At 38.3% G+C, this 18,942-nt stretch overlaps 1 protein-coding gene across 4 annotated transcripts in view; it reads left to right on the top strand.

Annotated features, from left to right (window-relative positions):
* LOC121323031 (transmembrane protein 131-like) overlaps positions 1-18,942 on the top strand; it is a 62,177-nt gene that overhangs the window by 16,991 nt on the left and 26,244 nt on the right. For 3 of the 4 annotated variants that reach the window (XM_041263772.1, XM_041263750.1, XM_041263756.1), the window contains exons 4-7: positions 3,953-4,021; positions 9,598-9,721; positions 13,891-14,007; positions 16,447-16,551. In XM_041263772.1, the coding sequence (XP_041119706.1) occupies positions 3,953-4,021; positions 9,598-9,721; positions 13,891-14,007; positions 16,447-16,551 (415 nt within the window). The remainder of the gene's footprint in view (positions 1-3,952; positions 4,022-9,597; positions 9,722-13,890; positions 14,008-16,446; positions 16,552-18,942) is intronic. The other variant, XM_041263763.1, reaches the window with a different exon arrangement.

Genomic DNA, 18,942 nt, shown 5'->3' with positions numbered 1-18,942 from the left:
AAATGGTATTGAAAATTAAATTACAGAGGAAAGTATCATACTGTATATCTGGTGTAAAATCTTGCCAGACTGTCTCTTACTGTAGCTCTCTGCAGAGAATGAACCACTAATACAGTATTCACTAAAATCTAGTAGTTTTAGAAAATATTAAACAAAAGATTATAATAGAAAATAAAATCCAGGTAGAATATACTGTATTGTATGGTATAAATACTGACTGTATAAGTGATTTGCATAGAGTAATTTGAATAAGCAGAAGCTGTCTATTTCAGAACTGTACATGCATGGTATTTGGAATAGAAGCAGCATCAGTATACTGAAATGTGCAAAGCCGAGCTGTGGTTCTGATAACACTATGTAGGTCATTGGAATGTAGTGGCTATGGTATTTTTGCTGTTGTTTGATTGGGTGATTCAGACGACTGTGTCCAACCACTCACAACCCACTAAAACCCTCACTTAAAAGCGGTCATGAAGCTAATTGTAATAACCCTGCATGGTCATGCTGATCATGCTCAACAGGCAGTCTCTCAAAGATGCTGTTCACTGTCAGAACAGGACAGCCCATTAAACGCCAAAATGAGGGCAGATGCAGATCTGGCGGTGGGATGGCAGCAGCTGCAAACCGTTATTGGTGGCTCAGTAGAAGCCACACACACACACACACACACAGTACCGTTAGTGTGCTAGAGGCTACACTGTCTGTTGGGTATTCTTCTTTAAATATAAAAGTGGACTTTTTTATTTGTTGTTTTTTAAAAGCCTGTTGCTTATATGTTTATGGAGAAAGTTTCACATTTTTCTTTTTCTTTTTCATTTTTATGGGCTTGTTTTATATCTATTAAACCCCTCTTTTTTATTTTTATTTTTATTATTTTTTTCTCCCATCGAGCTGTGACCTGGCAAAGGTCAACCTAAAGTGAAAAAGTGACCCTGACCAGAAGAATCACCCTGGGCTCAACTTAGATGCTACCATCATATGTAGCACCTTGTTTGACTCGTAATGAATAGGGCTTTCGAGAAAAAATTACCAGGAGCACCTAACTTACTTTTGGCAAGCTGTCAGACGAGGGGTACGTGACAAGTTTATTCGAACTTCAGCCCAATCATTTACCCTGTAGGGCAGTGGTGCACAACTTGGGTCATGGAGGGCCGATGTCCCTCTTAGTTTTTGTTCTAACCATACCCTGAATTTGTTAATTGGACCAATTAAGCTTCTAATAAAGCACCACTGCTGTAGAGGATGCGGATCATAAAATAAGAACATAAGAAAGTTTACAAACGAGAGGAGGCCATTTGGCCCATCTTGCTCGTTTGGTTGTTAGTAGCTTATTGATCCCAGAATCTCATCAGGCAGCTTCTTGAAGGATCCCAGGGTGTCAGCTTCAACAACATTACTGGGGAGTTGATTCCAGACCCTCACGATTCTCTGTAAAAAAGTGCCTCCTATCTGTTTTGAATGCCCCTTTGTCTAATCTCCATTTGTGACCCCTGGTCCTTGTTTCTTTTTTCAGGTCGAAAAAGTCCCTTGGGTCGACATTGTTAATACCTTTAGGAATTTTGAATGCTTGAATCAGTTTGCTGTGTAGTCTTCTTTGTTCAAGACTGAATAGATTCAATTCTTTTAGCCTGTCTGCATATGACATGCCTTTTAAACCCGGAATAATTCTGGTTGCTTGCACTCTTTCTAGAGGAGCATTATCCTTTTTGTAGCGAGGTGACCAGAACTGAACACAGTATTCAAGATGAGGTCTTACTAATGTATTGTACAGTTTTAACATTACTTCCCTTGATTTAAATTCAACACTTTTCACAATGTATCCGAGCATCTTGTTGGCTTTTTTTATAGCTTCCCCACATTGTCTAGATGAAGACATTTCTGAGTCAACAAAAACTCCTACTCCTTTTTCATAGAGTCCTTCTTTAGTAGGATGTTAGTGTTATGTAAACGTTGGTATTGCTGTAAGAACCTTAGGGACCACTCTTCCAAATTTTGTGAAACGAGTCCCTCCCACTGGTCAGTAACCCAGAGATATTTTTGGATAGATGTTTATGAGACCTACAGGAATCAAGCAAAACATTTTGGTGTCTGGATTTTGGATTTTTGGCAGATTTTTGAAGTTGCATCCAAAACCTCACTTAGGTTAATTTTAAAAACTACAAACTGATAGAAAACAACAGAAAAGTAGTTAATCTTGGCAAGCTTTAGATAATTGAGGGGTTAACGATTTCATTATCTTTATGACATGCTAACGTAACGTATGTGCTTTATGTGGCTGTGAGGTCTGGTGTTGAACAAATTATGGAAAATTCACTGTTTTTAAAAAAAAAAAAAAAAAAAAAAAAAAAAAAAAAAAAAAAGCAAATCCCCATTTACCCCGTCGTTCGCCGTCTCAGGTCTTTTTTCTGCAGTGTAAACGCACACGGCCTACCGTAAGCTGTCCTAAAAATCGCCAACTAAAGACGTTGCTCAGCACCAGCTTAGATTCGGCCGAAAGGCAGCGTAAACTCACCCGACTTTAGGATGGCTCATGCACGACGTGTGTGCCGCTCAGCTCCTCCCCCATGGAATCTAAACAGGAAGAAGCTGCAGTGCTGTTGCAGCATCACAAAAAGAGAAGAACGACTTGATACACAAGCATCCTGAATATTTGAATTTATTAACACTTTATATTAGGAAGTATTTATATATATCTACGCTTTATTATTCTGTTGTCATCAAAAGTGTACATACCCTAAATATCCATACATTGCGCTATGTAAACTTTTTGCTTAGTTAAACAGACACCGGTAGACATCAAAGAACAAAAATGCAATATTTGAGTATATCTGTGAGCATTATTTACAGAAATGCTATCAAAAATAATTTTATACAAAAACTATCCTGGATTGTGTTTTTCCCAGTTATTTTATTGTAAACCACTTAGTTATTGGTTTAGTTTCAAACACACTTTAACACACCGTCTTTTTGTTTGAAATAAATATTTTGATTATACCAATGATTTTAAAAACACAGAATATTTATTTATTTATTTTTTTTTTTAACAAATGTTTTTTTTTTTGTTGTTGTTTGTTTCTGACAACCGCAGAGTGTACTGGGGAGAGTAAGAAAGCAGTTGGACCTGAGTCAGCTTAGCTCCGAGGTGGCAGTGTAAACACAGTATTAAACGCCAAAAACGTTCAGGTGTGCCTGCCCAGGAGGCTTAATGGACTCATTGGCCATCATTAGAATGCAGCAATTGGCTTTCTCATGAATTATTGGCCAATCACACTTATCCTCCTAGGTAGGCACCACACCCTGTAAAAAAAAGTTTTCTTTTGTTGGAGAGAAACCACAAGGAAAGAGAAGAACATTGTGAAGAAAATCTTGCTCCCTGTTCCAGTTCACGCCCGTAATCATTTAAAATGTGGTGATTACTGAACTTTGCAATGTGTGGTTTCTATAGCAGTTGTTAACCAACCGCATTCTGCATGTAACTTTTAAAATGTTTAGGATCCTTTCCTTTCTGCGTGGTTATATACTTGTCATAAGAACTGAGATTTTTAGTTTAATTCCAGTAGGAGTAGACGTGAAATTCTAGTGACGCCAGAAGTTGTTAACCCCTCAAGTTCCTTAAGTTTACCATGGTGAGCTATTCTTTGTGTTTTCCATCAGTATTTTTTTCTCGAAAGTCCTATTCATAACGAGTCGAACGAGGTGCTACACACGATGGTAGCGACTAAGTTGAGCCCAGGGTCACTTATTCACTTTAGGTTGACCTTTGCCAGGTCACAGCTTGATGGGGAAATTAAAAAAAATATTTAAAAAAAAATATAAAAAAATTAGCATTTCTGAACTTACTTTTTTTTTTTTAAATTTTGATCATACAAAGCAGGTTTGTTTTTGACAGGTGTTAATTTGTGCTAACTTCTAGATAGTTCTAACAATACATTATTTATTTTTGTTCCCCCAGCTCATCATTTACTGTGCCAAGTGGGAGAGCGTTGTACTTCCAGCCATCAGTGCTAGACTTTGGAACACAGTAAGTTTTATCTATATGAGAATTCTAACAATAGCACCAGTGAGTCAGGTATCCCATGTGGATGTGAACCTGGTTATAGATGCTGCAATCACATTCACACATCCTTCCTGTGCTCTAAACGTTTTCTGTTGAGTGTGCCACTAAATAACCAACTAACAAAAGCATAACCTTCCAGAGAATACAATTTTATTTTGCATGGATGTAAAATCCTTGTACCCAAGTGTCCCTCGTAAAGAAACTTTAGAAGCTTGTCAAAAAGCACTAGATGACAGACTAGATAAATCAATACCAACTTCAGAAGTTTTTACATTTGTTGATTTGTACATACATGGGGAAATGGGAAGAACAATATAAAAACGTGATTAAGAGTATACAGTACTAAGAATGTTCAAACCTGAGCTTCGCTATACAGGGATGGGTGATACTCTCGTGTGTGGTTGAAGAGGTTGGATGTATTCCCACCTCGAGCTGTTACCTGAATCCTGCATGCTCTGCACACTGCTTTTCCATCCTCTACTACAAAGCCCTCTTTATTTTTTTCATAATCAAAATATCCCCAGATGGATGGTTCAATCTGTTTGGAAAGAGGTAGCTTTCGTTATTGACAGTCTGTTTGTTTACTATCTGACATTTTTGTTTTGCTTGTTTAGTTTTAGCGCACCAGTTTCCTGTGTTTAGCGCACCAGTATCCTGTGTTTAGTGCACCAGTATCCTGTGTTTAGCGCACCAGTATCCTGTGTTTAGCGCACCAGTTTCCTGTGTTTAGCGCACCAGTTTCCTGTGTTTAGCGCACCAGTATCCTGTGTTTAGCGCACCAGTTTCCTGTGTTTAGCGCACCAGTTTCCTGTGTTTAGCGCACCAGTTTCCTGTGCTGAACACCATGCAGTTTAAACGGCAGCGCCGCTGGCTTTTTCTTTTTTTTGGGGGGGGGAGTTCAAAACACACAAGCAACAATTAGGAGCTGGTAGAATCAGAAACATGTGAAATACTTTTGTATACTGTGGTAAACCGTGAACAGGGTAATCTCCTAAAGCCTGTCCTTTAGTTTAAGCCACACACCAAATTGGTATATTTTTAACTACTGAAAGTGTGGTTTAAAAATGACCACACGGCATGCAGCTGACCTTTTTAATATTATGAAACTCTACATGATATATGAAGTAGCCTTTTAATGTCAACAAAGTGACCAGTCTCCACTTTGAAGTTGGTTCCCTGCAGTTTTTCTTCCCAAGATAGACCTGCTAAACAGCACTGTTGTTTTTTTTGTTTTTTTTCCGCCACCAAAGGTTAATTTTATTCAACATCAAAGGTCCACCCATCCTAGGTAGAGGAAACTGACTGGGGCCATGTGGTAACAGGGTTATAACTGAAAAACCGGAGGTTGAACTATCGTCAATCTGCAGCCTATCTAAACAAGAATACAGGTGCTGTATTATACCCTAGATGCCAGTGTTCACGATGTAGGAACAATTCAGTAATTGATAATTTTAATGTTTATCTGGGTTGATTAGTTCTCTTATTAATAATATTTAATTGACTTGTTACAAAGATTGAGGATTTACTATGAACACACATACACGGGCAGACACAAGGAATGTTTAATCAACAGTAGTATTTTATTAAGTACACAAATATTAAACAGAAATCAGAAAAGTTCTCTTAAGTACAAAACACAATTCAAAACTCTCACGCCACTGGTGCTGGCTAGCAGGCAATTGAAATATGACACTGCCTGTTTCCTCAAACACAAAGCAGCTTCTTGATCAAGCTGTGACTTAGCTAGTAGCTTGCTCACATACACATATGCGCCCACATACGAGCACAGCCTCAACTGAGATGATGCAGACAATCTTAGAATATATCACAGCTTATTAATGGTATATAGATTAAGGATATGGCAAGTTTACTTTTAAAGAAATTCTTCATACAACAATATGAGGTAGATTACTTATAATTCATCAAGTTTCACTAAAAAATATTTCACACGCAAAGGCTGCAAACTAAATAATTAACAGTTCAGTTCTATGTGAATGTGTTACAATTAATTAATTTAGTTCGTCATGAAAGGAAAATGCAACTGGAATTATACTTAATGGTTCCTTGAAGCTTAGACCTTTGGTCCGCTTGTTTGGAAACTCAGTCTGTTGAATCCAGTCCAAAAAGCTGTTGGATCAAACTCTGCAACAAAGCTTTCAATTCCCGCAAAAAGCTGCAACAAAGTCGTCAGTCCTCAGTATAGGATCCACAACGGCGCCCCTCCTCCTCCGCTCTGTCCTTTTTGCTGAATCTTTAGCTATGTCGGTAGCAGGACTTGGTTTCTTTTGGATACTGTGGTTTTAGGTGTACAACAGACCCAGACTGGTTTGTCTGAGATCAGTCGCTGTAAGTTTTACGGCAGTCCTCCAGCCAGGCCTCCAGTCTCACTTGCTTGCAGCTTCCCGTCTTTGGTCTGTTTTCAGGCAGAGTCTCGGAGTTGCAGCTTCACTTAGCAGAGTGACAGCACCTTGTTTAACATTCGACGTGGAGCGCAAAATGTTTAGTTTTGCTTGGATATTTATTATCTCTTTCATTCTTTCATGAGATCATTTGTGTATCTTGCCTTTTTTTTAAACTCACAGTCCTTTGATATTTTAATGTCCTTTTCCACTGGGACATCACTAGTTTGTCTTCTTGCATCAAAATGATTGTTGTTGTATGTGTGAATTATCTGTACATAATTCAACTGTCCGTTCAGCGTAATCCAGTCCAGGCGCTGGTCACCTAATCAGTAGGTCACATAGTTCAGTATGTCTGCAAGCAAGAGGCCCCCTTCTCAAAACACAGCAGTTTGCCCTTTTTCTCAAGACACACTGTTTCATTGATGAATCCAGTTACATTTCTAATACACCTTCATGTATTACTATTATATTCATGGAATATGTCCCACAGCAAAGTGGAGTAGTAAAAATATTAGATTAGGAACTATCACAAGTAGGTGGATCATGCTGTCCTCTGATACTTGGAATAGGTTTTGTATTTTAGCATAATATATGCCACCTAGACATAAGAGATTGTACTGAGAATTTATTTATTTATTTATTGTTAGGAATGCTTATCTGAGATGCAGGGGTGTGCATTTTTTTATTTTATTTTTTTTATTTTTATTTATTTTTTAATTTTTTTTTTACTTGTTGTCTAAGGTACAAAATGCTAGAAAAATCTACTTTCCCCCTCCCTGTTGCACAAAAGACACACCCACACAAAGTAAAATATCACTTTTGGTTTTATTTAACAGTGAAAACAATCAATCAATTAGTGATTAACAGGGGATGATCTAGCCTTAAAGTTTGACAGGTTCACTACATTTTTCAAGATACACAAAAGGTTCCCTGTGACCCCACTGCACCTCAATAAGTGGATAACACACTTTACAGAGATGTGCCTTTCAGTGCAGGCTGGAACACATTTGCTAGTAAATGAGTAACATACTAAGGATTAAAACCTTAAGCAATACTTGGGAGTTATTCAAATATAAAACTCTTTCTCCATAAGCTGAATCCAACTCCCGATTTCCAGGTGTTTTAGTTTGTTGCATCACATATACAAAGTCATTGCCAATTATTACTGCTGCTTTGTGGAACTCAGATTTTTCCTGACGTTCTTTCAGTTTTGTAACTGCTGAACCCCAAGTTTCTTTGCATTTTGTACTATTTTTATACCAAAATGCACACAATATTTACAGTAGACTCCATCAAGTTCTGCAGACAAAATAAGGCTTTTTTTTTTTTTGGTTCACTGAAAAATAAATAACCTAAATGAATATATGCATAAAGACATTGCCATGAGATTTAGAGTCTGCTTTTTATTTTAAAATAATAAAATATTGTAGATAATCTCATATATAACCATTTCATTTCTATATTATAAACATATTTGACAAATATATTTATTATGTTTCACAAATTGATGGATTGTGCATGTCCAATAAATAACTAATCACTTCTGTTCAACTCTAGTTAAAAAAAAAAAAAAAGTATTTTTTTAATATAGCATTTAAATCTAAAAAAAATGGAAATATGGTAAATAGCAAACTAGAATCAAAAGCAAAAGAATTCTTCTAAAACAGTAAACTTCACCTTTTTTTTTTGTTTGTTTTAAACATCCCAACAAGTACTGTACATGCCTGACTACAAAGTTGACTCAGAAATAATTTTATAAATTACTACAACACAATATTTTCTAATCTGCTAATACTATGGTGCTTTTTTGTTCTTGTAAACTTTACTAAGTTTCTGCATGTATATGTCTAGTCCATGCATTAAGAAAGCAGCATGACTTATTTGCTAATTTACAAAAAACATAAAAATAATACCTTAAATAATAATTCAAAAGATTAGTCTGTGCATTGCTAGAGGCTTTCTTGGCAGCCATTTCTGGGTTTGTTCATAAGCAATATAAGATCGGCTTTTCCCACAGCTAGCCAATCCGACATGATAGGAGTGGGATGTAAACATTTTTTATGTTTGTAGGTGCTAGACGTCTGCAATTCAGTTTTCAGAAACTTGTGGCTCTCTGTGACATAGTGCCCTCCCCTGTGTATATTATCTGTTATATGTTGCGTGTGGTGTGTTAAATGTTGGTGTATAGTCATTGGTACACAGGATATAAACGGGTCTGTGTAACACAAGTGTTTAAAATGTATATTTGTATTTAGGCACGAGGATTGCACAGCACTTCACATGCAAGTAAAAAGTAATAATATGTGAGCATGGGGAATTGCACTTTATTAATTCACGTGCAGTTGTACCGAGACTCCAATTGAATGATTGATTAGCAATTGAGTCTTGGTACAGCTGCATAAAAGCTGCATGTTTTCACTCACTCAGGGTTGGGTGGAGAATGGGATAGGTGACGGAGGTAGTAATTGCGATCATAATATTAGGAAAATATCTGTATTTTTACACCGTATTTTTGTTTAGTATTAGTCCGTTTTGTTTGTCTCTTTGTTTTGGCTGCATGTGCCGTGTCCTTGTGTTTCTGTTTGTTACCACCATTTATTTTCTGTTCTGTTTATTTATTAAATGCTGAGTGAAAGCATTTGCTCAGCTCAACCAAACTCCACCTCTGTTGTTTATTTCCTGGCTCTGGTCTGACTCCACCTACTCCGGCCGTCTTTGTGACACTCTCTGAAAAGATACCTTTCTAGCAACAGAACAAACAGGAAAAATAATAAATAAAAACTACTTGTCGGACAGGCAAAGTGTAACGGCAAACTTGTTGTCCTTCACACAAATCCTGGCGATATCGGGCAATACAAATTGCACGGCCCTGTAAGATACATAAAGAATAGAGCCTTAAAAGTGTTTGTTAAGAGCAATTAACTATGTTTTAGATCTAGGTACAGTATAAAGATAACACATAGTCCTCAGAGTAACAGTGGAATGAATCTTGCAAGCCGTGTGCTTTATTTAAATAAACAACAAGTTACACACTTTGCTTTTTTTTATCCCCAAATCCTATTGTGCTTGTGGAATTATTAACAGTGTAATGTGTGTCTTAAACTCCTACTTCTTATTGTTTTTACTTGATTTCTGTAGGCTTGTGGGGCTGCCAAGGGCTGAAACAATATATGTGCACAACCCTAGCCAGGAGCTACCAGTGACATTAATATCAATGTTTACATCTGGCAGGCATTTTCATATTCCTTCGTTCCAGAGAAGGGTGAGTATATTTTATCTTTTACACATGCGTCTGCAAAATCTTTTACATCAGGAATACAAAAGAAAAAGAGACAGGATGGTGTAAGTTAAAAATAAAGCAAGGTTTCAAATTTGATTTAACTTCTATAAAAGAGTTTTAATTTGATGTTTGTTATTTAGAGTACGATTGAATTCCAGAGGTTGACTTGTATAGATTTAATATACTGATGTAAGTATTACACCCTTTCCAGATGTGTAACAGCCTTTAAAAAAGAAAATGCATTGATTTATATATTTATGTAGATTTTATCTTGTTGACTTATATACCTCAAGTTATCCTTGACTGTGACTTTAGCTTTAAACAACAGTGTACTGTCAGTGGTTTTCCAGATGGTCAAATTGAAATGTATTGCTCCAAAATGAAAGCAGGCCAACTTTAAAAACAGTTTTAAGTTTTAACTATAATAATATTATTTATATAATATATATATATTATCTATATATATATTATTATTATATAGATTATATATTATTATATATACTAAATATATATAATATATACACACACACACACACACACACACACACAGTTCCTCTAGAAAGTCTACACCCCCTTGAACTTTTTTCACATTTAGTTGTCAGTGCCTCATTTTTTCATGCATTTAAATGATGATTTGTATCCACTTATCTACACACCATACTCCACAGTGTTAAGGGGGAAAAATGTTTTTATTGAGAAATATATGTATTAAAAATACAAAACTGAAAGATTATAACTGGATAAGACTCTACCCCCATGAGATAAGAATTGGTGCAAGCACCTTTGCAGCAATTACAGCTGTGAGTCTGTTGGGAGAGGTCTCTACCAACTTTGCACACCTAGATTTGGCAATATTTGATCATTCTTCTTTACAAAACTGTTCAAGCTCTGTCAAATTCCTTGGGAAGCGTTGATGGACAGCAATCTTGCCACAAATTTTCAATTGGATTTAGGTTTGGGCTTTAACTGGGCCACTCAAGGACATTTACCTTTTTGTTCCTTAGCCATTCCAGTATAGCTTTGGCTGTGTGCTTTGGGTTGTTGTCATGCTGAAAGGTGAATTTCCGTCCCGGTTTCAGTTTCCTTGCAGAGGGCAGCAGGTTTTATTCAAAGACTTCTCTGTACTTTGCTCCATTTATTTTTTCTTCTATCCTGAGAAGTGAGCCAGCCCCGGCCGATGAGAAACATCCCCATAACATGATGCTGCCACCACCATGCTTCACAGTAGGGATGGTGTTCTTTGGGTGATGCACTGTGTTGGGTTTGCGCCAAACATAACTCTTTGCATTTAGGCCAAGAAGTTCAATATTAGTTTTGTCAGACCACAAAACTTTTTGCCACATGACTACAGAAACTCCTGAGTGGTACTTCAAACGGGATTCGGGTGGACTTTCTTGAGTAATGGCTTCCTTTTTGTCACCCTACCATACAGACCAGATTTGTGAAGTGCTTGGGATATTGTTGTCACGTGCACACTTTGACCAGTCTTGGCCATAAAAGCCTGTAGCTCTTGCAAAGTTGCCATTGGCCTCTTGGTAGCCTCTCTGATCAGTCTCCTTCTTGCTCGGTCATCCAGTTTGGAGGGACCGCCTGATCTAGGCAGGGTCTTGGTGGTGCCATATACCTTTCACTTCTTAATAATCGTCTTGACCGTGCTGTAAGGAATATTTAAGGCCTTTGATATTTTTCAATACCCATCCCCTGATTTGTGTCTTTCAGCAACTTTGTCAGGATGTTCTTTTGAAAGCGCCTTGGTGCTCATGGTTGAGTCTTTGGTTTGAAATGCACTACCCAGCAGAAGGAACCTACAGGAACTGCTGAATTTATCCTGAAATTATGCAAATCACTACAATGTAACACAGCTGGAGGCCATTTAACTTGGTGTGTGATTTTGATTGGTTACACCTGAGCTAATTTAGGATTGCTATTACAAGGGGGGTGGACACTTAGCCAACCAAGCTGTTTCAGTTTTTATTTTTTTATTAATTTTCTACAAGTTTCTGGAAAATTTTTTTCACTAGGAAGTTGTGGGGTAGGAATGTGTATATATATACATAAAGGATGGAACCATAAAATATATGTAATGTAAATATATAATATATATATATATATATATATATATATATATATATATATATATATATATATGCATATAATTTAATTCCAGGCTATAAGTCAACAAAAGGTGAACATTTTGAAAGGGGGTGTAGACTTTCTATAGGCACTGTGTGTGTGTGTATGTAATATATATAATTTTTTTTTTTTTTTTTACTGTAAGTTGAATGCATAATCAATAATACTGCATCAAGGCATAGCGATGTTTAGATACTTGAAATTCAGTGGACCTTGCAAAACAGAGTAGCTGCTGTATAAACTATAAAAAGGTTTCTATAGGTTACAGAAAACCACATGAAAGCAAGTAATGCTGATGGTCATATATCTTTGATTCAAGCTGGGTTTCAACCTTTGAATACAGACAGCACAACCCTTGGCTGATTGTTCTTCTCAGGTATGCCAAGTGTGTAGTAAGAGCCGATGTAACTGAGGCGTTGATAAAGTACTTGAGCACAGTTTGTTTTGTCTTTTATCCAAAATACCTCTGCAACTGGAGTTGGTTTCATTGCATTAGTAGAAATATATTGTATCACTATTTATTTGAATTACCAGATAGAAAAATAACTTCATGTGTTAGGCTGAAACTAATGAAGGGGAATCGAAAATAAGTACAAACATACAGCTAGGGCCAAAAGTTTAGCATCACCTAGAATTTTAGGATTGAGACAATAATAATAATAATAATAATAATATAATAATAATAATAATAATAATAATAAATGTTTGAACATCATGTACATGTTGTATTTAGCATCATGTAAAAGAAACTACAAAATGATATTGCAAGTGTCTACTGGAAGCCATATTAGTAGTACAGTATTTCATGTCAGATTTCAAAATGTAACATTTTTCAATGTTAGACAGCTACAAAGCGGTATGTAATTCAATATGTTAACCTAACATTATTCTGCAGGTTGTGTTCTACTTTATTAAGCTAAATTAGTTAATTATATAGGGTGATGCAAAACTTTTAGCCATAGCTGTATATACTTATTCAGAACTATGAACACAGTCTAATATCACGTCAGACAGTTACAGCTGAATTAAGCACTCCTATTTTGTTTTTTTGTTTTTTTAATTAATTAGTGTGCATCTGAAAAAAATATAAAACTAGCCAACTAAATTGCTTAAGCACCTAGTTTCAGAACATGGTTGTGAAGATGTCTTTTAGTTCCTTTTAGTGTTGCCCCATATATTACGCTTTGAGTGTTTGTTTATTCTTTTATTCACACTTTTTCATCGTCTCTTTCATCTGTCTAATGTAAATTCATAAAGAAAGAGGAAAACCCAACAATAAATGAAAGGCCTGCTGAGGATGTCCTGTGTTTTTTCAAATCATCTAGTGTTGCATTATGTATGAACAAAGCATACTGCATTCAGCTGTGTACTGACAGTGATTCAAAAAGAAGCGCCAGGGTACTTTCTCTTACCCAGTAATTAGTGTGGTTGTAGGGAACCAGGCAATTTACTTGTTATAACAAGACGTCTGGTACAAATGAAAATCTTGTTGAAGCTTTGCCATTCTTTAACAAAACACATTCTGTAAAGTAAATCACCCCGTTAAATGGTATAAAAAAAACCCACAAATTAATGTGGTTTTATATTTAATCAGAATTACTGTATAGTTTAGTTCAAAATAGTTTGTCCCTGTTTCTGACTGCATTTTTATCATATTGTTTTTCCTAAATGCCACTTGCATGCTCTTATGGCTGTATTATTTGCAGTAAATTATTTATTTTATTTTTTATTTATTATTTTTAATAATTTAGTTATTTTTCTTTGCACAGCTTTTTGATTCTTGGTGCGATTCAGTTTGACACGAACCAGTTTAACTGTTCCAGACTGCTCTAGCTCATTGTGTAAACAGTACAAGTGCTAAACAGAAGAAATAATCATATTAATAATCCATTCTGTCATTTCCACTGAAAGCTGGGTCACAGGGCATCAGATGATCATTACCTGGATGCATCTGACTGGCAGAGCGGCTTTTTGCTCTATGATTTTGTTAGTTGTTGTTTTCTGCTTACCTTTTTCAGGTGATTATACCCAGAGGAAAAACATTATTTAGGGTCATCTTCCTGCCAACAGAAGAAGGACATGTAGAAAATTCATTATTTATAAATACGTCCTCTCATGGTGTTCTGTCATATCAGGTCAGTAACACTGCCCAGTCTGTATGGAGCTGAGATAGACTCAGATAGAAGTACATTCAATATGTAACTACATGTAAGACTATGGGAAAGCATCTGCAACATGCAAAATGGGGGGAAAAAAAAAAAAAAAAAAAGCTTTCAACTTCTACGCTTCCTACGGCTGCAATTTATTTCACCCTGATTTATATCAAACTTCTTATAGCAGGATATTCAAAGTAGGCTTTCTGCCTCATTCATATTGCAGGGGTGGATTATATCCAACATAGACTTTACCAAGCAATGCTTTTAAAAGTTAGAGAAAGCTGTTTTATAAAGCAAGGACTCTGTTCATTCTACTGAGAACACCAGTTGAAGCCCTTTATATTCTGTAGATTTATAAATTTCATGCCATTGGGAGTATAGTGAGCTGTATTACTGTGTATCATTTCTATTGTTGACCACCTTGATTAAGTTGAAGTTATTCAGTGGAAACAAACAATTATGTCTATTTATACAAAGTGTGGAGAATGAATCACCCAGTTCCAGTGTTTATACTGAACAAGCTCTGCTTCATTAATTTCAGTGTGATCTCATTATGTATATACAACATAAAGATTACAAGATAGCACTAGTCAAACAAAAGCATTATATTACCTGTGACTTTGTCAGGTGATGTTCTTAATCTCGAAGTTAAATTGCCTTTTGCAGATTCTACTCTAGTGTTTACCTCGGCATCAATAATTCACTTTCTTTCTCATATAATACATGTTGGTGAATTTACAATCTGCAGTTAATAAAACCAGGTATAACATGATTATTGGGGCCAATTTGTGAGTTATGCGTGCCGAGCCAAAGGCGAGAGCGCTAACTAAAGTCAAGATCAACTATAACATGGTAGAGCCATTGTGGAGAGGGCGCTATCACTTGGAAAAATATTTTTACTATTGTTTTCTTTAAAAAAAATAAAAATAAAAATAAATAAATAAAAACACACCTTGAAACCTAAATTTACCTTGAACTTGTACAGATCCATCGGGTACCTTTCCGCTGAGTAAAGACATTGTAAGAAAGTAGTTCAGAACATTACAAGGGTGGCATACAAATATAGAGAAAAACTACTTTTTTTTAGTTAGGAAATATTATTTATTTTTATTAGTGTTTTAATAATCTGGACATTGTCTGAGGATATGAACGAAGCAATTACTGAACAGTCTGTATATGAGTCTGAATTACAAATACAATCTCATTAAATAGTCTGAACTACTAGCATAATCTTGCATTAAATACCACCCTAAGATGCCTCCTAAGTCACCATGTTTCTACCTTCAGCCAAAGCCTTTGAGTCTATATATGAACGGAGCAATATTACTGAACTGTCCGCATATCACTTTGTTGTTGTTGTTGAAAGATGCTGTGTCTGTGCTCCAGTTGAGCTGACAGCCTGTTGTCTCTTGGCAGTTGCAGGTACAGGATTGGTTGCTTTCGTAGGTGCAAAGTATTAATTGGTTGGTTTTGCTGGATAATAAAATTAATTTGGGCCCATTGTGTCTTTGTTTAGTATTTACTGTCCAATAGATGTAAACTACAGTTAAAAATACAGCAAGTCAAAAAGCAAAAGCCAGCAGTTGCGCAGATTGATTTTAAATTTGATTCACAGCTGGTGCCTGGATGTTCCTGCAGGCATCTACAGTTTATTAGAGCCCACTAGAACGGGATTCTGAATCGTTTTCTAGAACCCTAATACTCCAAAGATATGAAACACTAGTGTCAGTGTTTCATGACAAATCCAATTTAAGTATTTTAATGATTTAAATAACCAGTTTTTACATGTTTTACCATTAAGCTAAATTGAATAGACACAGTTGCATTGTTGAATTAAGCTGAGCTATTAATGGCATTATTTTGAGATATGCGCATTTTGTCTGTGTGATTACTTTACAGCTGCTGTTAAAATATGAACTTTCAGTATTATAAATGAGATGTACTTTTAAAACATCAAAACACCTCTCAAAATAATGCAAAATGCAGCATGACACCATACTTAATACTTTCAGAGGTCTCGTGAGTCAGCATTTATACGCAGAGATTAAATTACTTCCGGATTGGCTAGTTTGTGCGCAGTGAAGTATAGAAATATTTCAGTTTTGAATGGCTGATGATGGCACGGAATAGTAAAACAATATAACAAGACCTTGTTTTTGCCATGGAGTGAAGCAAAGCATCACTAAGTTCAAGTAAGTTATTGCTTTTCATATGTAAATATCTGTTAACGTCTATATTTGTATATATGTTTTATATTGCAATTGTGTTATTATATTTTTCAGTGTTATGGAAGACTTTGATATTACCGATGTCATTATTGAAATACGTGCACAATATCCATATACAATTTTTATGTCGTTACCCACCTCTAGTAAAAATCATAATTAAAATACTTTGTGATTTCTTTTTTGTTTTTAGATATTTGGAGTTGGGGTATCCAGTGGCGCTTCAAATGTGGCTCAGCAAAAGCCCAGTGTGTTAATTTTCCCACATATACAGAAGATACAGTTAACACAAGCTCAGGTAAGATATTAAACTCTACTTTTTTAAAATGTGTTTAGGATTCAACACTCACCCCTAACTCAGCTATCTTAAGTGTTCCTACAGGTGTAGAAATTCTGGATATCTGATAGCCTGTGACAGCTGACAACGGCAGTCAGCAAATGCTGATGTTGGTCTAACTGCAGGAACTTCAGTGGGGATTGTGTTTTTGGAAGTTTGCCCAATCACATCTAGAAATCTGTATAGGAAGTCAGTAGCTGTTAGAAACAAGGCAAAATCCTATGTCAGACTGTGTTTCCGATAAACTACATTTATGTGGTCTTTGCAAACCCATTGCATAGGAAATGTGTTTATTTTTATATAAGTTGGCATGGATATATATTTTTGCATAAATGTATAACCCTTTACCACCTCGAAGCATATTCAGTTGAAATGTATGTGGGAAGACTGACTGTCACAAAGACGGCCGGAGTAGGGGATGTCAGACCAGAAACAGAAACCAGGAAATAAATAAAATTGATAAAGTGCAATTCCCCCGTGCTCACATATTACGTTTTACTTGCACGTGAAGTGCTGTGCAATCCTCATGCCTAAATACAAATATACATTTTAAACACTTGTGTTACACTGTTTATATCCCGTGCACCAATGACTATACACCAACATTAACACACAACACAAAATAAACGCAGGGGCGGGCACTTTGCCACATATACCACCCCTTGTGCAAAGCACACATGGCCTCAATGGCCACCTCCCCCCTTAAAATCCCAAAAGTCTCGCTCAAAGTCCTGGGCCAAGAACAGGGACTTTAAGGGGTTGATGGGCAGCAATGTTGCCAGTAGCCAGGCTGCTACTGGCCATGCTGTCAGCAGACTTGCTGTCAGTGGGGTGAATCACTCCTCCTGCTGTACCACTGGCAGCGGAAATGGCTGGAAATCCCAGACTGACTCCTTCGGTGGGTGTTGGGGTTGGTGGTCTCCAGACCTCCCCCAAGATCTCCAGCAGCGAAACTGCTGTGGGGGAAGGTGGTCTCCTGACCTCTCCCCCCTTTTTCATAGCCGGCAGCTCCCTCTGGTGGGGCTCCGGCCACACTGACCCCTGCGGCCAAGCAGAGCTGACTGCGACCCCTGGCGAAGCAGTTCCAGTGACCCCAGTTGATACAGAGCAGATGGCAACCCCATTGCGATGCGGAGCGGCTGGCAACCCCAGGTGAAGCAGTTCCAGTGACCCAGGCGATGCGGAGCGGCAGGCATCCTTGGGCGAAGTGAGGCAGGCATCCTTTGGCAAAGCGAGTTAGGCATCCTTGGGCGACGCGAGGCAGGGAGTCAGGACAAGATGGGATACGGGTGTTGGCCCTCTTCTCGGCTACTGCGGCCGGGCGGTTCTTCCCTATGCTTCCCTCAGCAGCCTATGCAAGGGCTGTTGAGGACCGCTAGCATCTATTCCTGGTCCTTCTGGTGCAGGGAGAAGCAGCTCCTGCTCCTCTCCCCTGATGGTGATGGAGGCAGATGCAGCGCCAGCTCCTCTCCTTGTGATGATGGGGGAAGTGATACTAGCAGGCATTCACCCTCTGCTGGTGGACGGGGACCCAGCAGGCATTCACCCTCTGCTGGTGGACGGGGACCCAGCAGGCATTCACCCTCTGCTGGTGGACGGGGACCCAGCAGGCATTCACCCTCTGCTGGTGGACGGGGACCCAGCAGGCATTCACCCTCTGCTGGTGGACGGGGACCCAGCAGGCATTCACCGTCTGCTGGTGGACGGGGACCCAGCAGGCATTCACCCTCTGCTGGAGGAGGCAGAGGCAGCTCCTGCTGCTCTGCTCCGGGCAGTGGAGGTGGCGGAGGCAGAGGCAGCTCCTGCTGCTCTGCTCCTGCCGGTGGAGGTGACTGAGGCAGAGGCAGCTCCTGCTGCTCTGCTCCTGCCGGTGGAGGTGGCAGAGGCATGTAGTCTCCTGCCAGTGAAGGTGGCGGAGGCCGAGGCAGCTCCTGCTGCTCTGCTCCTGCCAATGGAAGTGACGGAGGCGTGTAGTCTCCTGGCGGTGGAGGTGGGAGCAGCGTGTAGTCTACCCTTATTACAGGGGACTGGTGCGGCTCTTCCTCACTTGCAGGGGACTGGTGCGACTCTCCCTCACTTGCAGGGGAAGGTGATGAAAGTAGAGGAATCACCTGCTCCTCTCCTCCAGGTGGTGACGGTAGGGGAAGTGATACCAGCAGGCACTCGCCCTCTGCTGGTGGAAGTGGAACAGCTCCCTTTCGGGCTTTGGATCCCTGCGTTCCCCCAGTCTGGGCGCTGGACTCTCGTGGTCCCCCTGTCTGGGCGCTGTACTCTCGCGGTCCCCTGCCTGGGCGCTGGAGACCCTGCTACCTGGGCTGCTGTTCTATTTATATATGCCTCCAGGGAATTTGG

Source organism: Polyodon spathula, chromosome 1 (assembly GCF_017654505.1).
Source record: "Polyodon spathula isolate WHYD16114869_AA chromosome 1, ASM1765450v1, whole genome shotgun sequence".
Classification (NCBI taxonomy): domain Eukaryota; kingdom Metazoa; phylum Chordata; class Actinopteri; order Acipenseriformes; family Polyodontidae; genus Polyodon; species Polyodon spathula.
This window is presented reverse-complemented; position numbering and strand designations above follow the sequence as displayed.